This window comes from Oncorhynchus mykiss, chromosome 16 (assembly GCF_057628025.1).
Source record: "Oncorhynchus mykiss isolate SJ-2025 chromosome 16, ASM5762802v1, whole genome shotgun sequence".
In the NCBI taxonomy this organism is placed as follows: Eukaryota; Metazoa; Chordata; class Actinopteri; order Salmoniformes; family Salmonidae; genus Oncorhynchus; species Oncorhynchus mykiss.
Genome location: NC_143037.1, coordinates 37,312,111 through 37,339,549, shown reverse-complemented (window position 1 = coordinate 37,339,549; position 27,439 = coordinate 37,312,111). Strand labels below are relative to the sequence as shown.

Genomic DNA, 27,439 nt, shown 5'->3' with positions numbered 1-27,439 from the left:
GGGAGGTGACAAGGAACCCGATGGTCACTCTGACAGAGCTCCAGAATTCCTCTGTGGAGATGGGAGAACCTTCCAGAAGGACAACCATCTCTGCAGCACTCCACCAATCAGGCCTTTATGGTAGAGTGGCTAGACGGAAGCCACTCCTCATTAAAAGGCACATGACAGCCCACTTGGAGATTGCCAAAAGGCACCTAAATACTCTCAAACCATGAGAAACAAGATTCTCTGGTCTGATGAAACCAAGATTGAATTATTTGGCCTGAATGCCAAGCGTCACGTCTGGAGGAAACCTGGCACTGTCCCTACAGTGAAGCATGGTGGTTTCAGACTAGCCAGGATTGAGGTAAAGATGAACAGAGCAAAGCACAGAGAAATCTTTCATGAAAACCTGCTCAGGACCTCAGACTGGGTGGCGAAGGTTCACCTTCCAACAGGACAACAACTTTAAGCACACAGCCAAGACAATGCATGAGTGGCCCAGCCAGAGCCCGGACTTGAACCCAATCGAACATCCTTAGAGAGACCTGGAAATAGTCATGTTTCACTCCCCATCCAACCTGACAGAGCTTGAAAGGATCTGCAGAGAACAAGGGGAGAAACTCCCCAAATACAGGTGTGCCGCTTGTAGCGTCATACCCAAGAAGACTAGAGGCTGTAATCGCTGCCAAAGGTGCTTCAACAAAGTACTGAGTAAAGAGTCTGTATACTTATGTAAATGTGATATTTCAACAAAAAAAAAACTTTACATTTGCAATTATTTCGAAAAAGCTGTTGTTGCTTTGTCATTATGAGATAGTGTGTGTAAATGATGAGGGGGAAAAATGATTTAATCGATTTTAGAATAAGGCTGTAACATAACAAACTGTGTAAAAAGTAAATGTCTGTGGATATGGATATGAAGGTAAATGGATCCTCAATGCTTCAATATGCACCACTAAATGGATCCTCAATGCTTCAATATACACCACTAAATGGATCCTCAATGCTTCAATATACACCACTAAATGGATCCTCAATGCTTCAGTATGCACCTCTAAATAGATCCTCAATGCTTCAATATGCACCTCTAAATGGATCCTCAATGCTTCAATATGCACCTCTAAATGGATCCTCAATGCTTCAATATGCACCTCTAAATGGATCCTCAATGCTTCAATATGCACCTCTAAATGGATCCTCAATGCTTCAATATGCACCTCTAAATGGATCCTCAATGCTTCAATATGCACCTCTAAATGGATCCTCAATGCGTCAATATGCACCTCTAAATGGATCCTCAATGCTTCAATATGCACCTCTAAATGGATCCTCAATACTTCAATGTGCACCTCTAAATGGATCCTCAATGCTTCAATATGCACCACTGTATTGATCCTCAATGCTTCAATATGCACCTCTAAATGGATCCTCAATGCTTCAATATACACCTCTAAATGGATCCTCAATGCTTCAATATGCACCACTGTATTGATCCTCAATGATTCAATATACACCACTAAATGGATCCTCAATGCTTCAATGTGCACCACTAAATGGATCCTCAATGCTTCAATATGCACCACTGTATTGATCCTCAATGCTTCAATATGCACCTCTAAATGGATCCTCAATGCTTCAATATACACCTCTAAATGGATCCTCAATGCTTCAATATGCACCACTGTATTGATCCTCAATGCTTCAATGTGCACCAGTAAAAGGATCCTCAATGCTTCAATATGCACCTCTAAATGGATCCTCAATGCTTCAATATGCACCTCTAAATGGATCCTCAATGCTTCAATATGCACCTCTAAATGGATCCTCAATGCTTCAATATGCACCTCTAAATGGATCCTCAATGCTTCAATATGCACCTCTAAATGGATCCTCAATGCTTCAATATGCACCTCTAAATGGATCCTCAATGCTTCAATATGCACCTCTAAATGGATCCTCAATGCTTCAATATGCACCTCTAAATGGATCCTCAATGCTTCAATATGCACCTCTAAATGGATCCTCAATGCTTCAATATGCACCTCTAAATGGATCCTCAATGCTTCAATATGCACCTCTAAATGGATCCTCAATGCTTCAATATGCACCTCTAAATGGATCCTCAATACTTCAATGTGCACCTCTAAATGGATCCTCAATGCTTCAATATGCACCACTGTATTGATCCTCAATGCTTCAATATGCACCTCTAAATGGATCCTCAATGCTTCAATATACACCTCTAAATGGATCCTCAATGCTTCAATATGCACCACTGTATTGATCCTCAATGATTCAATATACACCACTAAATGGATCCTCAATGCTTCAATGTGCACCACTAAATGGATCCTCAATGCTTCAATATGCACCACTGTATTGATCCTCAATGCTTCAATATGCACCTCTAAATGGATCCTCAATGCTTCAATATACACCTCTAAATGGATCCTCAATGCTTCAATATGCACCACTGTATTGATCCTCAATGCTTCAATGTGCACCACTAAATGGATCCTCAATGCTTCAATATGCACCTCTAAATGGATCCTCAATGCTTCAATATACACCACTAAATTGATCCTCAATGCTTCAATATGCACCACTGTATTGATCCTCAATGCTTCAATATACACCTCTAAATGGATCCTCAATGCTTCAATATACACCACTAAATGGATCATCAATGCTTCAATATGCACCTCTAAATGGATCCTCAATGCTTCAATATACACCACTAAATGGATCCTCAATGCTTCAATATACACCACTAAATGGATCCTTAATGCTTCAATATGCACCACTAAATGGATCCTCAATGCTTCAATATGCACCTCTAAATGGATCCTCAATGCTTCAATATACACCACTAAATGGAACCTCAATGCTTCAATATGCACCTCTAAATGGATCCTCAATGCTTCAATATACACCACTAAATGGATCCTCAATGCTTCAATATACACCACTAAATGGATCCTCAATGCTTCAGTATGCACCTCTAAATAGATCCTCAATGCTTCAATATGCACCTCTAAATGGATCCTCAATGCTTCAATATGCACCTCTAAATGGATCCTCAATGCTTCAATATGCACCTCTAAATGGATCCTCAATGCTTCAATATGCACCTCTAAATGGATCCTCAATGCTTCAATATGCACCTCTAAATGGATCCTCAATGCTTCAATATGCACCTCTAAATGGATCCTCAATGCTTCAATGTGCACCTCTAAATGGATCCTCAATGCTTCAATATGCACCTCTAAATGGATCCTCAATACTTCAATGTGCACCTCTAAATGGATCCTCAATGCTTCAATATGCACCACTGTATTGATCCTGAATGCTTCAATATGCACCTCTAAATGGATCCTCAATGCTTCAATATACACCTCTAAATGGATCCTCAATGCTTCAATATGCACCACTGTATTGATCCTCAATGATTCAATATACACCACTAAATGGATCCTCAATGCTTCAATGTGCACCACTAAATGGATCCTCAATGCTTCAATATGCACCACTGTATTGATCCTCAATGCTTCAATATGCACCTCTAAATTTATCCTCAATGCTTCAATATACACCTCTAAATGGATCCTCAATGCTTCAATATGCACCACTGTATTGATCCTCAATGCTTCAATGTGCACCACTAAATGGATCCTCAATGCTTCAATATGCACCTCTAAATGGATCCTCAATGCTTCAATATACACCACTAAATTGATCCTCAATGCTTCAATATGCACCACTGTATTGATCCTCAATGCTTCAATATACACCTCTAAATGGATCCTCAATGCTTCAATATGCACCACTGTATTGATCCTCAATGCTTCAATATGCACCTCTAAATGGATCCTCAATGCTTCAATATACACCACTAAATGGATCCTCAATGCTTCAATATGCACCACTGTATTGATCCTCAATGCCTCAATATACACCACTAAATGGATCCTCAATACTTCAATGTGCACCACTAAATGGATCCTCAATGCTTCAATATGCACCTCTAAATGGATCCTCAATGCTTCAATATACACCACTAAATGGATCCTCAATGCTTCAATATGCACCTCTAAATGGATCCTCAATGCTTCAATATACACCACTAAATGGATCCTCAATGCTTCAATATACACCACTAAATGGATCCTCAATGCTTCAATATGCACCACTAAATGGATCCTCAATGCTTCAATATGCACCTCTAAATGGATCCTCAATGCTTCAATATACACCACTAAATGGAACCTCAATGCTTCAATATGCACCTCTAAATGGATCCTCAATGCTTCAATATACACCACTAAATGGATCCTCAATGCTTCAATATACACCACTAAATGGATCCTCAATGCTTCAATATGCACCACTAAATGGATCCTCAATGCTTCAATATGCATCACTATATTGATCCTCAATGCTTCAATGTGCTCCTCTAAATGGATCCTCAGAAAAAATGCTGTAGATCGTTTTAGTAATCAATTAATTAATGTGTTGCGAATGCTTTTCCTACACAATTTTATATGCATCCTCAGAATTGCACCCACTACAACCACTGTGATTATTATTATTTGACCCTGCTCGTCATCTTCTGTTACAATCTCCACTCAACACAGCCAGAAGAGGACTGGCCACCTCTCATAGCCTGGTTCGTCTCTAGGTTTCTTCCTAGGTTCTGGCTTTTCTAGGGAGTTTTTCCTAGCCACCTGCATTGCTTGCTGTTTGGGGTTTTAGGCTGGGTTTCTGTACAGCACTTTGAGATATCAGCTGATGGAAGAAGGGCTATATAAATACATTTGATTTGACATTTGATTTGATATATAGGTCATCCTAGTAATGCTATGTAAACCTTCATTGAAATTATTTAATATAAAATTCTAACTAGATACTCAGAAATGATTGAATATGCAGTTCTACGTAGATCCTCATAGAAATGTAATGCTCTAAGGAGCGTCATAGAATTGGTTTGATATGTAATGTGATCTGTGCATGGTTGCATGCCATGCATTCTTGTGCAGTGGCAGCAGTTGATTTTGGTGGCAGACACATGCCTCGTCATGTGGTCTGTGTCCTTATGAAAGAAATATATGTGATGAATTTGCCTGGAATGTGCTGTATATTAATAAGCGCGTCTGCCCATGCCAAAGACAGTGGGAAAACAAGAACACAAAATGAATGTATGTGTTTGTTCAATGTTTGTTGTCTCCGTGAATTTGCCTATGGTCATGTATTTTTTGCAGTAAACCTCTGTTGGGGTGTACATGTTTGGGCTGAGTGTGTGTTTGCGTTTTCAGTATTGTATTTCCCCCAATATGTGCGTCCATTCGTGGCCAACTACAGCAGCGTGCTTCATTCAGAATGGGCTAAACGCTGCCAAAGAGGGCAAATTAAGACAAATGAAGAGAAGCGCATATTTATCCACATTCCCCCAGAATCCCTGTCTCTTTCCCACTTTATCCTGGCAGGAAATGTTACAAAGCCTCAACATTGAGGCGCGAGAGTATAATGAAAAGCACATAAGCGTGGAAAGCTTTGCCTACTTTTGTGTTGATGGCAATTAATTTTCTAGTGGCTGCGATCGCTAACGCTAGCCGCCAGTGCATGGGACACAATCCTAGAAATGTGAGCAGATGTCCCCCATCCAACATCCATCCACTCTCCAACTCGCTGGCGTGTACAACTGAGTCTTAGGGCCCCATATTGCTGCTCGCTTTCCCCGGCTGAGAGGGAGTGAAGTTCAGAGTGATGGATAGGCAGCATGGGCTTTGACTCTCTGAAAATAACACAATCATGTGCTACGTTCACCTCTCAGGGTTATTAAGATACAGAGAGTGATGGAGAAGAGAAAGGGAGGGGGCGGCTTGACAGCCTCTAAATTGAGCTTGGCAGATCTGAAGTACCAGGCTCCTTCTGATGGCCTTTATTTGGTGCTTACTCCCTCTTTGGTGTGTGTGTGTGTGTGTGTGTGTGTGTGTGTGTGTGTGTGTGTGTGTGTGTGTGTGTGTGTGTGTGTGTGTGTGTGTGTGTGTGTGTGTGTGTGTGTGTGTGTGTGTGTGTGTGTGTGTGTGTGTGTGTGTGTGTGTGTGTGTGTGTGTGTTACTCCTCTTTGGTTTTTTAGTGGCACGGGAGTGAACGAAGGAAGAGAAAGGAGGAAAGGGAGGAGGGTTAGGTCGCATTTTACATTGACAGCCCTCTTTTTTTCATCTCCCTCTCTTTTTCTCTCACCACCCGGGAGAAGAGCCAGGGAGAGAGGGAGAGAGAAAGAGAGAAAATGAAGTGATTTGTGGAAGTATTGATCTCTGAGCCACGGTTATCGATTAGAGCGTGGAGAGAGATGGAGGGGATGGAGAGTGATGGAGAGCTTTGTCTGAAAGAGGAGCGAGGGGGGGGGGGGGGGGGGACTGTCTACTGGGGCCCAAGAGCTGCTTCATAGGGGGCTCTTTATAGGGCACCAAATTAGGGCACTCACAGGTAGGCGGGAAGGTCAATTCTTATAGGGCAATTTTATGGACCTGCTTTTTTCTATTTCATTACCAAGAATTCATCTCTTCTTTCTGATTGTGGTAAACTACCAGGGGGGGTAGAGGTTTGGCACTGTAAAATTCCATTATCAAATCATTTCAAATGGCAACATCTCACATCCAGAACCATTTATACAGTCCTCTTTCTCAAACAAATTTAGTAAAAGCCAAAATGAAACAACACAAACCATACAAGGTTGAGCATCTTCCATCTTCAAACCACCTTAAAATTAGCCTTGTCTCACGATAGCTCTCATTCTGTTTCACTTCAAACAGAATGGTGAGTGTAGCGAGGCTACCTTAAAATTCCTCCTCTATCTAAAAATCATCCTTCTATCCTATTCAATCCCAATGGTGATTAGGAAGAGCATGGAGAAGTATAGGACTTTTATCCTTTTACCCAGTGAAACCATTTTTGCACCAGATAGAGCTACAGGCACACTCACACAGAGTAAAGCCATCTGCCACTGGCTTGGGCCTTCTCTAGGAAGGACCCCTGAAGTCCCTCACCACCCCCGTTGTAGAGCCAGCATGGAGAAGCAGTTTCCTTTTCCACCCCTGTCTTTGTTGAGGGGAGTTGCAGAGCCATGGTGGAGATGAGGCTGTTTTTGGAGATGGGAGAATGCCTTTGGTCCCCATACATTGACACACTGACTGAGAGGCAGATTCTCCCTCAGTCTTTTCTCTTCAACATCCTCTCTCTCTTGTTCATGTGACATAGAAAGCTTGATGATAAAACACTGGGGGGAGAGACGGAGAGAGAGATGGAGCGAGAGCACGAGCAAAATGGGAAATGTAGAGCGAGAGAAAACGTTAAGGGACAACGTTAGATTCCATGAGGCTATGGATCTCACCGTAAGCAAAAACCCTAAAGCAACACGGCAACGTGTGTTTGTGAAAAGATACACACCATACCATGGGGAGTTATTTGGGAGGGCTTGGAAGTTATGTTCAGATGGTGAGAGGAAAAGGGGAGAGCACTCCTCTCCAACAACTCGGTGGATGAGTTGAATAATTGAATCTCGCGTAGCAGTGTGTGCATGTGGCAGGCGCCAGGGATTTAGTCATGTATATTGCATCACGTTGTCATCTTTTTAGAGCCGTGCTGCTCTCCACTTTCCTTTGTGCCGGAGATGAAGGGTGACAGGATAAGGGCCACATCTTCATTATTTAAACTGGGGACCAGGGCCCATCCATTCTGACTCTCACTGTCTCTCTCTCGCTCTCTGAGGTGTCCATGAGGAAGACGTCCTCCCAAATCCCACTCTTCCTTCCTCTCTTTCACTCTCACTTACCTCTCTCTCACACCCATTCTCTCTTCCTCTCCCTCTCTCCAAATATAGGCCCCTGTCTTTCTCTCCCTTATTGTTCAGATTCCTCCTCTGCCTCTCTCCATCTCCCTTTTTCACTCTCGATCTCCCTCTCTCCCACTGTCCTCTCTTTGTCTCACTGACACGCAGCGATGCAAAGTATCCCGGCAGCCTCATTTTGATGAAGAGTTATCACCGATGAGGTATGATCCCTCTGATACTACACTGTACTTTGTCACCATGAGCGTGACAGAACAGATGTCACAAGGTTCCATATTTCGGGCCAGATTTACTGTACCATTTGTTTGCACCTGTTATTATCAAAAGGGAATATAACAAAGTGTAGAGTAAATACATTTAGTTAGATTTTTCTCAATTTGTATTCCCACTTGAAAATAACGGGTGCAAAATTGTGTGCTGGTGCAGCACGCCAGGTAAATTTGACCCCATGGAATATTGGTCATAACAGGTTTTTATGCCTGCATATGACATCTTATGTCACAGCCTTTTGGGGTGGGGTTATCATGATAGAGTAGACTGTTGGAAACACTGAGAGAAAACATGCATGGTTCTGTTCAGGATCAAGTTACATATTACGCACCTATTTATACTGAACAGAAATATGAATGCAACATGTAGTGTTGGTCCCATGTTTCATGAGATCAAATAAAGATCACAGAAATGGTCCGTACGCACAAAAAACGTATTTCTCTTCAATTTTGTCCACATCCTTTTTAGTGAGCATTTCTCCTTTGCCAAGATAAGCCATCCACCTGACAGGTGTGGCATAACAAGAAACTGATTAAACAGCATGGTTAATACACAGCTGCACCTTGTGCGGGGGCAATAAAAGGCCATTGTAAAATGTGTTGTGTTTTGTCACACAACACAATGCCACAATTGTCTCAAGTTTTGAGGGAGCGTGCAATTGGCATACAGACTGCAGGAATGTCCACCAGAGCTGTTGCCAGAGAATTGAATGTTAATTTCTATACCATAAGCCACTTCCAACGTCGTTTTAGAGAATTTGGGAGTACGTCCAACTGGCCTCACAACCGCAGACCACATGTAACCTCACCAGCCCAGTCCACATCTGGCTTCTTCATCTCCGGCATCGCCTAAAACCAGCCACCCTGACAGTTGATGAAACTGAGGAGTATTTCTGTCTACAATAAAGCAGTTTTGTGGGGAACAACTAATTCTGATTGGCTGGGCCTGGCTCTCTAGTTGGTGGACCTATGCCCTCCCAGGCCCACCCATGGCTGCACCCCTGCCCAGTCACGTGAAATCCATAGATTAGAGCCTAATTTATTTATTTGAATTGACTGATTTCCTTTTATATGAACTGTAACTCAGTCAAATCTTTGAAATTGTAGCATGTTATGTTGATATTTTTGTTCAGTATAGTTGTATTTTATTTCTTCTGATTCTTTGCTCTATCTTTTCTCTCGCTCTTTCTCAGTCTCCCTTTAACCTCTCACCATCTTCTCTTGCTCTCTGTCTTTATCTCTTTCAACTCTGTCCATCTGGTCTTGTGCACTCTCCTTCCTCTCTCCCTCCAGCTCCCCTCCCTCTTTCTGTCTGGGTCTGGGAAACTGTGTGGGAGTGTTTGTTGTGCTGCAGTGTGTGCTTGTGTGATAAATTATAAGTTGATGCAGGTGTGAGCCAGGTCAGCAACCCCGGCACAGCTCAGGAAGCTCAATGAGCGGGAGGGGAATTGATTGGCCTTTTATATGTGGAAATGAGTAAATACAAGCGCACACTCACACACAATCTCAGTCCAGAAGGGGAATGAAAATGGTAATAGACCTTGCTCGTTGAAATAATGTTGTAGAAAGGAGGGAAAGAAAGTTTTTGAAAAGTATGAATGTCTGTTTTTTTCTTTTCTTCGTCGTGAGCAGATGTTTACTCACTCACTCGCTATGCTTTGTATGATCAATAATTGACTGCATCAATCCCCTGGGAGCTTGTAAGTAAAAGATCAATGGACTTTTTGGGCAGATGTATTCTACAGGCACAAAGACAATGTTCATCTGCATTTCTCCCGGACCTTCTGGTGCTTTGCTGTAAATAGTGTTATCGCTGAGGCGGCGGACCGACACACAACTTTGCCGTACTATGAATCAGTTGCCTACCTCTGAGTGCGTCGCTTTCAGCCCTTGACATAACATCTAGGCCCGGAGAAGATATTGCGTTTAACCTTAGCGTTTGTCAACCAAATTTGATTTTCAAAATGTCACGTGTGCTCCTTCTCCGGCCTCTAGGTCACCAGGCTGCTCATTAGGGTGCACACCTGTCACCAGCGGTACGCGCATAATGACACTCACCTGGACTCCATCACCTCCTTGATTACCTGTCCTTTATATGCCACTCCCTTGGGTTTCTTCCCAAGTCGCCATTGTTGCTGTTTCATGTCAGTGCACTGTTTGTGTTTCTTGTTTTGTTCATTTATTTATTAAAAGTATTCACTCCCTGAACTTGCTTCCCGCTTCCCAGCGTACATCCTTACACAAAATTAGATTATTCTAACCCAAAATGGAATCTAAGAGCGAGTGCTTAGGGGCCTATCCGGCATTCACTGGCGGAATGGCAATAGAAAAACAGCGTTTTCCTAATGACACCAACCTGCGAGTGAGTCGTTCCCATTTTGAAACCAGATGAAACAACTGGTGAGCAGAAATGCGTTAGTCAGTTCAGTTCTTTGTAAGAGCTACATCTGTTTCTCCTTTGTCATCAGTGTTAGTTTTCAAGGGGTCATTGTGCAGAAACAACTGTGCCACAATGGTCATGGCCTGGACAAAAGCACAGAGAATGTGATCAATCGCATCAATCGCACATTGATGCATTCCGTAGCAACGTGGATAGGTCAACACTGCACCACAACTGAGGTGCTTTTGAAGGCAACACAGTGGGCCAAAGAAGAGGGTCATCACAATGTGTCTGATAGATGTTTCTACCTGACACCAAAAGATGTGTGGAACATACAAAGCTCTCTAGCCTCCGACACCAGGCTTGATGAGAATGACAGCATCAGCGTTGACAGACTGGTCAAGTCTGACCTTCAACAGGAGGTCATGTTCTACCAACCACTGTTCCACTCCACCAAACAAACACTAATCATTGTGCTGCAGGGGGAGCAACTTGCCAAATATAGAAACGTAATGGTTTTCCTGGATGCAACTTACAAAGTAATCACAGCTTATGGTTACACATTTTATGCATTAATCATTCAGCAACATGGGCGTGGAATTCCTGTTGCTTACTTCATTGTATGTGAGGAGACTACAGATGTGCTGGAGGTGTGCTTGCAGACGTTTGAAAAGGCTATCCCAGGATTTTAAAAGAATCATGCACGTGACCAATATGAAGGAGATTGTGCATTTTAAATAGAGATGCGGATATGTTTTCATTGAGATGTGTGATGTTCAACAGAGACCTGAACGAGGTCAATGCAGTCCGTAAAGTGTTTCCAGGGGGTAGCATTCTGGTTCCATGTCTTGCAGGTGTCTCAACCAGTGTTTAACAGAGCATTAATTAAAATAAAACATCCATTAATCATGGTTCGGACACCATTTAGAATTTTGGAATTTGCTCCCATTCAATGAGTTGAAATTTAAATTGAATTGGCCACACTCCACAAGATGTAGAATTTGAGTGACAGGAAGTAGAATGTGATTCAGTGAAAGATATAATGAAAAGATGCTTTTATCTTATCCTCCCTAACAATGGGAATTTCACTGAATTCAATTGTATTTACTTACATTCAAATTCTAATTGCAATTCCGTATTCTGTTTACTACTTCAATTAAAATTCATTTTAAATTCAAGAATTTAATTGGAATTTAAAACATTCTCAATGTAATTATGAACTGACCCCAAACCTGCTATTATTATTGATATAGTATGCATTTACGCTATGCATTTAGGCTATGCACAGATGGATGGTCAAGAGAGACTGGGGCCATTTTGACAGGAATACTGTTGTCCAGTCAGTGGTTGCCATGAAGAATTGGACAACAGTAAGAGCATACAATATTCATAGTTTGTTTAAAGTTGTAGCATGTAGTTTTGCCCTTTGCTGCCCTCTTCAGCAACACTATACATTTTAACACAATACATTTTCTAATAGCGGTAAATCTGGAAACATACAAAAAGTACAAATGGGCATAAAGTCCAATGCATACTGGTCCTTTAACTCTAGAACCACTGGGCCTCGAGGGACCCCCCTTAAAGCTAAAGAGCAGTCATTCTGACTGAAACATTCTAACAGTGTAATTAATACATTTCATTTATGCTATCTCAAAAATAATCATTTGGTTGTGTTTATGAAAGCCTTGGCTAACATTAGAATAAGATTTTTTTATTTCAAATTACACAATAGCATTTTCATTAGGTTGATACTGCTTGTTATACAGTACCAGTCAAAAGTTTGGACACACCTACTCATACAAGGGTTTTTCTTTAGTTTTACTATTTTATACATTGTAGAATAATAGTGAAAACATCAAAACTATGAAATAACACATATGGAATCATGTAGTAACCCAAAAAAGTGTTAAAGAAATCAAAATATATTATATTTGCCAAGAGAGATGACAGTCCGTCACTACTGGGACCCTAAGTGTTACACGAAGTGGAACAGGGAAACCCAAGAGCAGACTCAGACAAGGAGACTGGGATGAAGTAAACAAGGTATTTATTGAAACACAGGGGGAAGATGGAGTGCAGGCCAGGGGAAGCTCGGGTGGGTTGCAGGAAACCAGGTGTGGAGGCTGAGGCTGGAGCGAGAGGGGTTGGCACAGGGTAAGCAGGTCCGGAGGGGAATCCAAGGGAGTAGTAGAGTGGGGAATCCAGGACAGAGTAGCAGGATGAGGAGACGTGGGACTGGAGACAGGAACCAGAGTCAGAGCGGGCAGAACTATAGCGGAGAGGAAAACCGTGTCAGGCATGGCATAACAGGATAACAGGATCTAAATAGTAACAAACAGCTAGAAACGTAGACTGACTGAGCAGAGGTTATGATCTGGCAGTGTGGAAGTGGAAGGTCTGAGTATTTGTTGAGGTCTTGATTATGGAACAGGTTGCAGCTGGTAGGGATCTGCTCTGACTCCAGCACACCTTTCTCCGGCCACACAATTACACACACAGAGAGAGAGGGAGAGCGAGAGAGCATGGTGGGAGTGGTGGCAGGTCAAGGAGACACATGATGAGCAGTAGAGGGTGTGGCAGGAGCAGATGTAACACTTAGTGGGACTATCACTTGTTTTTCAACATTACAATAACCCAACACACCTCCAGGCAGTTTAAGGTCTATTTGATCAAGAAGGAGAGTGATGGTGCTGCATCAGATGACCTGGCCTCCACAATCACCCGACCTCAATCCAATTGAGATGGTTTGGGATGAGTTAAACCGCAGAGTGAAGGAAAAGCAGCCAACAAGTGCTCAGCATATGGGAACTCTTTCAAGACTATTGGAAAAGCATTCCAAGCTGGTTGAGAGAATGCCAAGAGAGTGCAAAGCTGTCATCAAGGCAAAGGGTGGCTACTTTGAAGAATCTCAAAAGTCAAATATATTTTGATTTGTTTAGCTTTTTTGTTTTGGTTACTGCATGATTCCATATGTGTTATTTCATAGTTTTATGTCTTCACTATTATTCTACAATGTAAAAAATAGTACAAATATTGACAAATCCTGTAATGAGTAGTGTGTCCAAACTTTTGACTGGTACTGCTGTGTCGATATGAAAGCAGTCAAAAATAGTCCATTAATGTTTAATTGTGTGCGTTTTCACGCAATGGCATCAGATGGATTTCATTTATCCCTTGTACACACAGTTGACACAAATCTTCATAATTTTCACTTGCTTGACGCACTTTGACATACCTTTATTTGGTCGCAGTGCTTAATAGTCTCCGGTTCTCTCTTTATTGTGTCCCCATTGTCTTGTCATTCTTCAGGGGAGGGAGCTCCCGTCTCACTTTGTTTATGCGGCCGGCCAGGCTTGATTTCTTTACAAGTAACTTGTTTGCCAATGACAGTCAAGTGACAATTGTCCATAGTGTCATGTCTCCCCTTGCCAATTTAAAGTTCCAGAAGCCTCATCACCACATACTCCGACACTCGGCTCACCTGCTGCCCGATGTGGAGCTTTTCCCAAATATTGAAGGCTGTTTAGCATGTAAAGTTTGCGCACACTCTCACTGTGTAGTACAATAGAAGGGTCCGCCCTGTTCTTCATTCACAATTGGTGATTACGTTGTCCTCGCTCGTCAACTCACCCATTCACTCCCTTTCTCATACTTTACTTCTTTGTTATGCAGTGTGTGTGAAATTAGTTTCGGAATAGTGTAGGTTTAGGTTCAGTTTCGATGTGATTACTAGCTGGGCACTGTATGTTCAACTGTTGGGAGAAGGAAGGGGAACGAGGGAAAACCGTAAAAAAATGGCATGCCCTCCTAAAACTGGTTATAACCCCAGTACAATTATAACACCGACAGTGTTTAGGAAAATAAGGGGGGGGGGGGCATGACTTTAATAATGGCAGAGTAATACAAAAAATACAAATAATGAGCAGTCAAAATGACTGTTTTAACGGTTGTAGTGTTAACTAAATGTGTATTAGTGAAAGATGATCACTGGATAAGCAATCAATATTTTTTTCACACTGTTGACTGTTGTGGTGTCCTAGGGCTAGTAGGAGTCACGCTGCTCTGGTGTAAGGCACCGATCCAAACGGCGCTGTCCTTCAAATTAGATGTTACATTAAGATCTTGTCTTTCCTGGATTCCTTCCATCCTCTTATCTTCTTCTTAAAAGGCATTGGAGGATAGGATCTGAGGTCCCACCCTTTGGACCATGACCTCCAATGTGAGAACAGAAGAGAGCCAAGGAGAGAAGAGGGTGCAAAACATTAAGGAAAATCTTTTGAGATTCACCTCGAGATTCGCTTTTGGCACTAGTCCATTCAAAATTCAGCACATCCCCCCCCTCCCTTCTCCCTCCTTTTGAATGAGCCCTCTGATGTTTCAATAGCGTTTCAGCAAGAGAGCCCTCCCTTGTTACCTAATAATCCTGTTTCCTAATTTGGTATACATGATTGCCTTTGGTAAATTTCTCCCTTTACATCCATACAGACAGACTACATGGACAAAACACAGCAGGGGGACATACATATGCCAGTTTCCGTGGTCAGAGAAAGAGGGCAGTCACAATGTTTGTCAGGGTAAAACTAAGGAGAAAAGGACAAAGAAAATGGTATACCCTGTGTGTGTTTATGAGCACACACACCTTTTTGCACATACAAATGTGAGTGCAGGAATGTGGTAATGTGCTGTACTTTGAATGGATAATGCCAGAGTGACTCGGCCTCTTTCATTTGTTCCCACCTTGTATGTGGTCAGACATTATGGAGCTTTCCAGGTAACACACTGTCTGTACAAAATGTTTGTGGGCATAGTTGTTTGTGTCGTGTATTATATGTCATTTGCTTCTTGATGAAATTGAAAGATGACAGCATCGTATGTGTGAAACGGGAGTGCCCAACCCATCTACTGCAGAGCTACTGTAAGGTTGTATTCAGCGCACGTGACAAACAAACTTTGGTTTGATACAGTGTGTGCAGGCTTTGACATCTGCTCTGCTAAAGTATGTACAGTACATACAGGGTTGTTTTCGAACTGTAAATCAAATGTCTGTCTTCATTGATGTACATGATTAATGAAACTATATATTCCCTAAACCTGACTCGTTTAAAGACATCAGGCAATTACAAAGCTTATTTCAGTGTATTTTACCATGTAACATATTCTCGCTTTCTGTCATGTACTGGTCCAACACATTTCTGAAATGGCTGAGCAGATGTCCTCCCAGACCAATGATTGTGTTATTGTATATCACTTTTGAGTAAACAGTTAGTACTGTAGTGTATCACTATATAATTATATTGTTATTCATTGCATTATCATACATTTACTTGAACTGTTGCACCCCGGCAAGCTTTCTATCTGGCTTGGCCCAAGGGACAGTTATTTATTTAACTAGGCAGCTACTTTAAAATCTATAAATGTACTCGCCAACATCCCGATGTCCCTGCCTAGATCAGCAGCTTCAGCTGAAACAAAACAACATTTAAGCTGGTAAAGTGAACATACAGTGCCTTGCGAAAGTATTCGGCCCCCTTGAACTTTGCGACCTTTTGCCACATTTCAGGCTTCAAACATAAAGATATAAAACTGTATTTGTTTGTGAAGAAACAACAACAAGTGGGACACAATCATGAAGTGGAACGACATTTATTGGATATTTCAAACTTTTTTAACAATTCCAAAACTGAAAAATTGGTCGTGCAAAATTATTCAGCCCCCTTAAGTTAATACTTTGTAGCGCCACCTTTTGCTGTGATTACAGCTGTAAGTCGCTTGGGGTATGTCTCTATCAGTTTTGCACATCGAGAGACTGACATTTTTTCCCATTCCTCCTTGCAAAACAGCTCGAGCTCAGTGAGGTTGGATGGAGAGCATTTGTGAACAGCAGTTTTCAGTTCTTTCCACAGATTCTCAATTGGATTCAGGTCTGGACTTTGACTTGGCCATTCTAACACCTGGATATGTTTATTTTTGAACCATTCCATTGTAGATTTTGCTTTATGTTTTGGATCATTGTCTTGTTGGAAGACAAATCTCCGTCCCAGTCTCAGGTCTTTTGCAGACTCCATCAGGTTTTCTTCCAGAATGGTCCTGTATTTGGCTCCATCCATCTTCCCATCAATTTTACCCATCTTCCCTGTCCCTGCTAAAGAAAAGCAGGCCCAAACCATGATGCTGCCACCACCATGTTTGACAGTGGGGATGGTGTGTTCAGGGTGATGAGCTGTGTTGCTTTTACGCCAAACATAACGTTTTGCATTGTTGCCAAAAAGTTCAATTTTGGTTTCATCTGACCAGAGCACCTTCTTCCACATGTTTGGTGTGTCTCCCAGGTGGCTTGTGGCAAACTTTAAACTACACTTTTTATGGATATCTTTAAGAAATGGCTTTCTTCTTGCCACTCTTCCATATAGGCCAGATTTGTGCAATATACGACTGATTGTTGTCCTATGGACAGAGTCTCCCACCTCAGCTGTAGATCTCTGCAGTTCATCCAGAGTGATCATGGGCCTCTTGGCTGCATCTCTGATCAGTCTTCTCCTTGTATGAGCTGAAAGTTTAGAGGGACGGCCAGGTCTTGGTAGATTTGCAGTGGTCTGATATTCAATATTATCGCTTGCACAGTGCTCCTTGGGATGTTTAAAGCTTGGGAAATCTTCACAACAGTATCTCGGACCTGCCTGGTGTGTTCCTTGTTCTTCATGATGCTCTCTGCGCTTTTAACATACCTCTGAGACTATCACAGTGAAGGTGCATTTATACGGAGACTTGATTACACACAGGTGGATTGTATTTATCATCATTAGTCATTTAGGTCAACATTGGATCATTCAGAGATCCTCACTGAACTTCTGGAGAGAGTTTGCTGCACTGAAAGTAAAAGGGCTGAATAATTTTGCACGCCCAATTTTTCAGTTTTTGATTTGTTAAAAAAGTTTGAAATATCCAATAAATGTCGTTCCACTTCATGATTGTGTCCCACTTGTTGTTGATTTTTCACAAAAAAATACAGTTTTATATCTTTATGTTTGAAGCCTGAAATGTGGCAAAAGGTCGCAAAGTTCAAGGGGGCCGAATACTTTCGCAAGGCACTGTAAATAATCATTATTGCAACCACCACAAAATACATGAACGGTGAGCTTCCCTGAATCCATCAAACCTCTATTTCACATTTCAGAGAAAATCCTTGACAAAACCCTCTGTGATCTTATTTGTTCTCTCTTTTCTGGTGAATAAAACTGAAATCGCAACCAGCTTATATGGCTTGTTTTAAAAATAGCAATATTTTGAAGATTATTACATTTTCAAATAACCGGAAGTGAGAGGTTGTAATCTGAATATAGGAAAAAAAGGCCATTCTTGAACACAGGGTGAGATTTTCTTGCTGATTTGCTCGAAAATTAGTTCAGATTTAAGTATAACTTTTGTATGACTGGTGCCTTCAATGAGAGGTCTAATGCATTAATATTTATTCATTTCTGCCCTCCGAATTCAAACGTATTATATAAAAAGCCCTTCATTTCCAAATAAAATGTAATAGTTTTTGCTCATATACAGTTGAAGTCGGAAGTTTACGTACACTTAGGTTGGAGCCATTAAAACTATTTTTTTAAACCACAACACATATCTTGTTAACAAGTCGGCAAGTCGGTTAGGACATCTACTATGTGCATGAAACAAGTCATTTTTCCAACAATTGTTGTGAAATAATCTATAATTCACTGTATAACAATTCCAGTGGGTCAGAAGTTTACATACACTATGTTGACTGTGCCTTTAAATAGCTTGGAACATTCCCAAAAATGATGTCATGGCTTTAGAAGCTTCTGGTAGGCTAATTGACATCATTTGAGTCAATTGGAGGTGTACCTGTGGATGTATTTCAATACCTTCAAACGCAGTGCCTCTTCGCTTGACATCATGGGAAAATCAAAAGAAATCAGCCAAGACCTCAGAAAATAATTGTAGACACCCACAAGTCTGGTTCATCCTTGTGAACAATTTCCAAACACCTGAAGGTACAGTTATACTGAACTGTGACTGCAATGTTTTTTCGTAAGAGACAGTTAACTCGATATCACACAGTCCCACTGTTGCAGTCCCACAGAGAGAGAAAAGAACAGTATGAAGATGAAATAATCTTGCAACACATAGTGGAAGTAATACAATACTAACTCTGAGGTAAACACATTGTTTTTTACTAACAATATGACTTAATCGCGAACTGTCTAGCATCCTCTAACATCTAAGCAGTTCCTAGAGTTGTCCTTCTTGTAATTTCTGTCAACACTGTCATACCTAATTATCCCATATCAGTCCACACACCCCTCTCTCACCAGTGAGAGCATGACATCATGTATTATGGATGATCGCTCCCCAAAACAGAGTGAGCATTACAAGGACAAGGCATTTTCATCCATTAAAGCCCCACACTGGACATGCTCTCTCTCTCAAATGGGATGTTCTCCGTTGGGTAGAAAGAAATCCACCAGCATGTAATTTAAAGGTCCAAATCTAGCTCCTAAACCTAATTCTATCCCTACACTAATTCTAACCCTACACTAATTCTAACCCAACACTAATTCTACCCTGAGCACTAATTCTAACCCTACACTAATTCTAACCCTACACTAATTCTAACCCTACACTAATTCTAACCCTACACTAATTCTATCCCTACACTAATTCTAACCCTACACTATTTCTAACCCTACACTAATTCTATCCCAACACTAATTCTACCCTGAGCACTAATTCTAACCCTACACTAATTCTAACCCTACACTAATTCTAACCCTACACTAATCCTAACCCTACACTAATTCTATCCCTACACTAATTCTAACCCTACACTAATTCTACCCCTACACTAATTCTAACCCTACACTAATTCTATCCCTACACTAATTCTAACCCTACACTAATTCTAACCCTAGACTAATTCTAACCCTACACTAATTCTACCCCTACACTAATTCTACCCCTACACTAATTCTACCCCTACACTAATTCTAACCCGAGCACTAATTCTAACCCTACACTAATTCTAACCCAAACACTAATTCTAACCCTACACTAATTCTAACCCTACACTAATTCTAACCCTACACTAATTCTAACCCTACACTAATTCTATCCCTACACTAATTCTAACCCTACACTATTTCTAACCCTACACTAATTCTATCCCAACACTAATTCTACCCTGAGCACTAATTCTAACCCTACACTAATTCTAACCCTACACTAATTCTAACCCTACACTAATCCTAACCCTACACTAATTCTATCCCTACACTAATTCTAACCCTACACTAATTCTACCCCTACACTAATTCTAACCCTACACTAATTCTATCCCTACACTAATTCTAACCCTACACTAATTCTAACCCTAGACTAATTCTAACCCTACACTAATTCTACCCCTACACTAATTCTACCCCTACACTAATTCTACCCCTACACTAATTCTAACCCGAGCACTAATTCTAACCCTACACTAATTCTAACCCAAACACTAATTCTAACCCTACACTAATTCTAACCCGTGCACTAATTCTAACCTTACACTAATTATAACACTACACTAATTATAACACCACACTAATTCTATCCCTACACTAATTCTAACCCTAAACTAATTCTAACCATACACTAATTCTAACCCTACACTAATTCTAACCCTGCACTAATTCTAACCCAACACTAACTCTAACCCTACACTAACTCTAACCCTACACTAATTCTAACCATACACTAATTCTAACCATACACTAATTCTAACCCTACACTAATTCTAACCCAAACACTAATTCTAACCCTACACTAATTCTAACCCTACACTTTTTCTAACCCTACACTAATTCTACCCCTACACAAAATCTACCCCGAGCACTAATTCTACCTCGAGCACTAATTCTACCCCTACACTAATTCTAACCCCACACTAATTCTAACCCTACACTAATTCTAACCCTACACTAATTCTAACCCTACACTAATTCTAACCTTACACGAATTCTAACCCTACACTAATTCTAACCCTACACTAATTCTAACCCTACACTAATTCTAACCCTGCACTAATTCTAACTTTAACCATAAAATCCCTAGAAATAGCATTTGACCTTGTGGGGGGACCAAGTAAAATGTCCCAGTTGTTCAATTTTTGTTTGTTTGTTTGTTTGTTTACTATTCTTGTGGGGACTTCACAAGTATAGTTAAACACATCCACACACACACACACACACACACATGCCTGTGGGGTGATCTGACAGCTAAAAGTAACCGTATAGCCATTGTTCACAGGCACTAGAGGAGAGAGGAGCATTGAAGGAGTCTTGACATGGTTTTCACATTACTGACCATGTGCTGTCAGACTCCATAGTTGCACCTCTCATACTCGCACCCCCCCCCCCACACACACACTGCACGTACAAACACAAAATGCACACACGCTCTCTCTTTCGCTCTCTCTTTCTTTTCTTCCACCTTCAACCAAAGAAAGACTAGCTCAGGTATCTGTCAGGCCCCAGTTCCTCAGGTGGTCTCACATTGAGAACGGAAGCCCTCGCCTGTCCTCTCTCACTGTAACACAGACACACACACTCACCTGTCAATGGAGAGGGGGTAGAGAAAGAGATCTGGAAGCCTAAGACAGATGCAGGAACAGATGCTGCCCTCTCCTTCCACACACACACACACACACATAACAGAGCTGTGTGTTAATATATGTGTGCGTGTGTGTAGTGCACATGTGTGCGCCTGTGTGTGTGTGTGTTCAACAGCAAGTGAGAGCGAGACAGACAGCTGCCGGGCTAGTCCAAGTGAACATGCCCACTCACGTTCAGCACTGGCCTGGGAACCAGTGATAAGATGTAGCTGGGGGGAGATCTGTGGAGGGGGGGGGGGACTAAATAGGAGAGGTGGGGCATCCGAAGGGGCCGCAAGGGCCATCAAAAGCTCCGAACCAAAGAGACGCTTAAGATCAGGGCCCTCCTAAGCTCAGCCAGGAAGGAATATGCTTTGTCCTCCGTCAGTCTCATTGATTTCTATTCAAATCTACTACCTGTGAGAGTTACCTTCTGTTTAAGTCAGCTTTAGTGTAGTGGTATGGATGTGTGGACACTGGCCAGATAAATGATGCTCAAGGTACCAAGCTGACGTCTATATTACAGGGGTCAATAAAGATGTAGGTATGTGGTGGATATTGTATGTAGCTCCTGTATTTGGAGTTGTAACGAAGCTGTTTAACCCATGAATATATTGAGTAAACTAGTCAAGTGTCAACTGTTATGTAGCTAAGGCCCTTCAACTTTCAGTAACGGCATTCTTTGAAGTGTTTTTGAACGGTCTGAAAGTTGTACTCCCGTTGGTCATTGGGACATTTCCTCCCTCACAAATAACATACTGCATTGCCCTTTTTCTCTATCTCTGTCAAATCAAACATTCAAATCAATTCTAAATGGATAATTTTTTATTTCTCCTCAGATTGCAGAGGAATGCTATGCGGCTTCGGGTCAGTATGTGAACGTGATGCGGCTGACCCCTCCAAGACAGAGTGCGTCTGCAAGAAGATGGTGTGTCCGTCGGTTGTGGCGCCTGTGTGTGGCTCGGACTCCTCGACCTACTCCAATGAGTGTGAGCTGGAGAAGGCCCAGTGCAACACGCAGCGGCGCATCAAGGTGCTGCGCAAAGGACCCTGCGGTGAGTCTTGCTAGCTAGCACGTCATGCTAGATACAGTGCCTTTAGAAAGTATTCCCACCCCCTTTTCCCCAAAAAATGGTGTTAGAGCCTGAATTTAAAATTGATACAGTTAGATTTTGTGTTACTGGCACAATACCACATAATGTCAAAGTGGAATCATGTTAAAATGATTTTTTACAAAAATGAGTTAATAAGTACCAGGGAGGTTTTCCAATGCCCCACAAAGAAGGGCACCTATGGGTTGATGGGTAAAAATATGTTGAATGTCTCTTTGAGCATGGTGAAGTTACTAATTACACTACGGATGGTGTATCAATACACCTAGTCACTACAAAGATACTACAGACATCCTTCCTAACTCAGTTGCCAGAGATGAAGGAAACCGCTCAGAGATTTCACCATGAGGCCAATGCTGACTAAAACAGTTAGAGTTTAATGGCTGTTATAGGAGACAACTGAGGATGGATCAACAACATTGTAGTTACTCTACAATACTAACCTAAATAACAGTGAAGAGAAGGACTCATGTACAGACAAAAATATTCCAAAACATGCATCTTGTTTGCAATAAGGCACTAAAGTATAACTGCAAAAAGAATGCGAAAAAATGTACTTTAAGTCCTGAATACAAAGCATTATGTTTGGGGAAAATTCAACACAGTACGTCACTGAGTACCACTCTTAATATTTTCAAGCATGGTGGTACAGTAGCTGCATTTGCAAGGACTAGAGAGTTTTTCAGGATAAAAATTAACAGAATAGAGCTAAGCACAGGCAAAATCCTAGTGGAAACCAGGTTCAGTCTGCTTTCCAATAGACAATAGACAGTCAAATGACCCTTTCAGCAGGACAATAACCTAAAATACAAGGCCAAATATACACTGGAGTTGCTTACCAAGACGACATTGAATGTATCCTGAGTGGCCTAGTTAGTTTGAAAAGCAATGAAAAGCAATGATACACAACCAACTTGACAGAGCTTGAAGAATTTAAAAAAGAATAATGGGCAAATATGATAAAATCTAGGTGTGCAAAGCTCTTTGAGACTTACCCAGAAAGACTCACAGCTTTAATTACTCCCAAAGGGATTCTATTGACTCAAGGGTGTGTATACTCATGTAAATATTTAATTTTCAATAAACATTACTAAAAACACATTTTCACTTTGACATTATGGTGTATTGTGTGTAGATGGGTAATCCAGTTTGAATTCAGTGTGTCATACAACAAAGTGTGTAATTACTCAAGGGGTATGAATACTTTCTGAAGGCACTGTGTCTGTTTCAGTCCATTGGCATCCCGTTAGCTACTACTGTTCAGTGTTGTGTACTGACATGAAGTGTTGTATTTACTGTACGGTGAGATCAGCTAACTATCATTACGCTAGCTACTGTTCAGTCAGTTTTGTCAACTACTACTGTACGGTCTATACGGTCCCTTATGTATAGAGAGTCCTAGCTAGCATTATGGTACTATTCAGTCTGTTTCAGTCAGTGCCTTGCTGTGTAGAGCTGTACCCTGATGTATTGTATAGTTTCTCAGCTAGCATCACGCTTTTTTGTGCTCTTTCATACCTTCAGAATGAGTCCTGCTAGCATTGCGCTACAGTACAGTGGCATGTTCTGTACCTCTGCGAGTAAAGAAGCTGTTATGTCATCACATAGATACAGTATTATGACAGGATTTTAAGAAACTTGCCATAAGCCTATTAGAAATGCCATTATGTCTTCTATCACAAGTTATACCAGCCACCAGATGACAAAACACCTCGACGCACGCTGTGTCTGTCTACCACGGTCCAGAGCCAACATATGATAACAGTGAAGCCTATTTGGCTCATCGTAACCACCACTAGTTAGCATAGCAGCACCAGCCACTCCACTAGAGGTTTGCAGGGCTGAAAGCACAAAGCAATATGCTACAATGGGCTTTGTGTCGTGTTTTTCTTCCTCTATGCTGTCGCTACAATGCTAATCCATCAGCTGATTGCTGTGCTGGCTAGTGGCTGGCTAATAGCAGGGCCTGTGTGACTAAAGGGCTTGCCAGATAGAGGGAAGGAAACAGGAACAGAAAGAGAGAGCGAGAAAGAGAGGAAGGGAAACAGAGAGAGGGAGGGAGGGAGGGTGGAGGGAGAGGGAGGGAGGGGAGAGAAAGAGGGAGGGAGGGAATGGGGAGAGAGGGATGGAAGGGGGAGAGAGAGAGGGAGGGAGAGATGGAGGGAAGAGAGAGGGAGGGAAGGGAGAGAGACAGGGACAGAAACAGAGAACTGATAAAGAAAGACAGATGTATAAAGAGAAAGAGAGAGAGAGTGAGGTAATTACATCAGCTAGAGGAACAGGCCATATACAGCCATCAAAAGGCCCATAATTATCCAGACTTACCCGCTGGGAGCACAGTGGAGTTCTGGGTAAAGGGCGATGGTGGCCTGTGGGGCGCAACTTCCTCCTGATGAACCAGATCTGCATCGGGAGATTTAGTGACTATGCTGCTATTCACAAAAATAAGAAGAGCTGCTTCTGTATTGATTATGACCAGTGAGGACTACGGTGTACAGGGCCCATATCCACAAAGTGTCTCAGAGTAGGAGTGCTGATCTTCAACAGTGAAGAGGCGACTCCGGGATGCTGGCCTTCTAGGCAGAGTTGCAAAGAAACAGCCCTATCTCAGACTGGCCAATAAAAAAAAAAGATTAAGATGGGCAAAAGAACACAGACACTGGACAGAGGAACTCTGCCTAGAAGGCCAGCATCCCGGAGTTGCCTCTTCACTGTTGACGTTGAGACTGGTGTTTCGCAGGTACTTTTTTAATGAAGCTGCCAGTTGAGGACTTGTGAGGCATCGGTTTCTCAAACTAGACACTCTAATGTACTTGTCCTCTTGTTCAGTTGTGCACTGGGGCCTCCCACTCCTATGTCTATTCTGGTTAGGGCCAGTTTGCGCTGTTCTGTGAAGGGATTAGTACACAGCATTGTACGAGATCTTCAGTTTCTTGTCAATTTCTCGCATGGAATAGCCTTCATTTCTCAGAACAAGAATAGACTGACGAGTTTCAGAAGAAAATATTTTTTTTCTGGACATTTTGAGTCTGTAATCAAACCCACAAATGCTGATGCTCTAGATACTCAACTAGTCTAAAGAAGGCCAGTTTTATTGCTTCTTTAATTAGCACAACAGTTTTCAACTGTGCTAACATAATTGCAAAAAGGTTTTCTAATGATCAATTAGCCTTTTAAAATGATAAACTTGGATTAGCTAACACAACGTGCCATTGGAACACAGGAGTGATGGTTGCTGATAATGGGCCTATGTAGATATTCCATTAAAAAAACAGCCGTTTCCAGCTACAATAGTCATTTACAACATTAACAATGTCTACACTGTATTTCCGATCAATTTGATGTTATTTTAATATACAAAAAATGTGTTGCTCTTTCAAAAACAAGGACATTTCTAAGTGACCCCAAACTTTTGAACGGTAGTGTATGTTAACGACTCAATCAGTCATTAATAAGTCATTGTGTATACAAGGCATTAGGAGCTACTTAAGATACTTTGAAGATTTTGAATGCAGAGTGTATATGTACAGAGTAATTGGTAATATGAGGCTTTCAAGGATTAATAAATTGTATTCATTTGTGGGGGGAAATCATACAACACAGAGCTATGTAGCTACCCAGTCTGATTTATCCAATGCTCTTATCTAGAGTCCCTTCTTCAAGATGCATTTAAAGTCTACAATGAGAGATGCTGGACAGCAGTTTAATCCCAAATGACAAACCCTGTACTTCTGTATATAAAAGAGTTCCATTTGACAGTTTCACACTGAGAAAAAATAGCAAACTAGAAGATGAGAAGCGTAGAGAGGGGCGCAGCGGGTCAGGGGAAACTGGATGACAGGTTCTTATTCTCTTTCTCCATCCAATACATCTTGTCAGCACAGAAGGTCCAGGCAGCTCACACTGGCGGGTATTATGTTGTTGTCTGGGATGGTGGAGAGGTCTGCTGGAGGGAGGGAGTGAAGAGAGAAGTATATGTTTTATAAGTATATTAACCGGGTACTTTAGATCCTGGATGCTGATTGGCTGAAAGCCGTGGGATATCAGACATAATAAACTGGGTGGTTCGAGCCCTGACAGCTGATTGGCTGAAAGCCGTGGTATATCAGACCATGTACCATGGGTTTGACGAAACATTTATTTGTACTACTTTAATTATGTTGGTTATCAGTTTCTAATAGCATTAAGGCACCTCGGGGGTTTGTGATATATCGCCAATATACCACGGCTAAGGGCTGTTTCCAGGCACTCCGCGTTGCGTCCTGCTTAAGAACAGCCTTTGGCCGTGGCATATTGGCCATGTACCACACTTTTAATTCAATTTGTCACGTGCTTCGTAAACAACAGCTATAGACTAACAGTGAAATTCTTTCTTACAGCCCCCCCCCCCCCCCAAACAAAAACAACAACAACAGAAATAGTCTGAAAAAATATAAATTAATAACATACATGGGGTACCAGTACCGAGTAGAGTAGATGTGCAGGGGTACGAGGTAGTTGAGGTAGATATGGGTAGGGATAAAGTGACTAGGTAGATAGATCATTATTAACAGTAACAGTTGCGTATGTGATGAGTCAAGAGACCAGTGCAAAAAGGGTCAATGCCGATGTTCCGGGTAGCTATTGTTTAACTATTTAACCAACTATTTAGCAGTCCTTAAGGTTTTATTGTATTTCTTCATATTTTTCACACTTTAAACAAACCACAACTTATAAAGGCTTGATAGGGCATTCCTAAAGTCCTCATAAGCACTATAAAGTGGGACCATATATTTTTTTCTCATTACATGTTGATGGCCCTCCCATTTGAATGGGCAAGGCATGGATAATGTAGTACCATATTAAAGCAAATGCCAGTATTCAAGTTGTATTGTACTGCGCTGTAAGATAACGGCCTGGATCGTGCCTCTGGCCACTCCAGATACCAAGTCAATGTATGGCCACTACATCTGAACAGTTTAGTGGGTTTTTGTACTGAAAAAATATTGTGCACATAACTCAGCCAGCACTGGCCTTCACGGACATCCCAGCCTAAGCAGCTCTTTTCATTAATTCCCTCTTTCTAAAATGGGTAATTTGGGAGCCACATTTCTATGGGTTAGTCCACTGGTCCAGCGTGCTGATAATGGCTTGATATCATTTGAATTAAAAACACAGGGTGCTCTGCTTTGTTTAAATCTGTTTGAATGGCCCTCA

At 41.6% G+C, this 27,439-nt stretch overlaps 2 protein-coding genes across 9 annotated transcripts in view; both read left to right on the top strand.

Annotated features, from left to right (window-relative positions):
- Positions 1-27,439, top strand: part of LOC110491868 (agrin) — a 472,223-nt gene that overhangs the window by 228,846 nt on the left and 215,938 nt on the right. For all 8 annotated transcript variants that reach the window (XM_090202606.1, XM_036946761.2, XM_090202603.1 and 5 more), the window contains one exon: positions 21,971-22,186. In XM_090202606.1, the coding sequence (XP_090058732.1) occupies positions 21,971-22,186 (216 nt within the window). The remainder of the gene's footprint in view (positions 1-21,970; positions 22,187-27,439) is intronic.
- On the top strand, positions 10,411-11,354 carry LOC149976660 (uncharacterized). Its single transcript, XM_090201671.1, has 2 exons — positions 10,411-11,168; positions 11,264-11,354. The coding sequence occupies exons 1-2, from the start codon at positions 10,489-10,491 to the stop codon at positions 11,352-11,354; spliced, it is 771 nt and encodes a 256-aa protein (XP_090057797.1). The 5' UTR covers positions 10,411-10,488.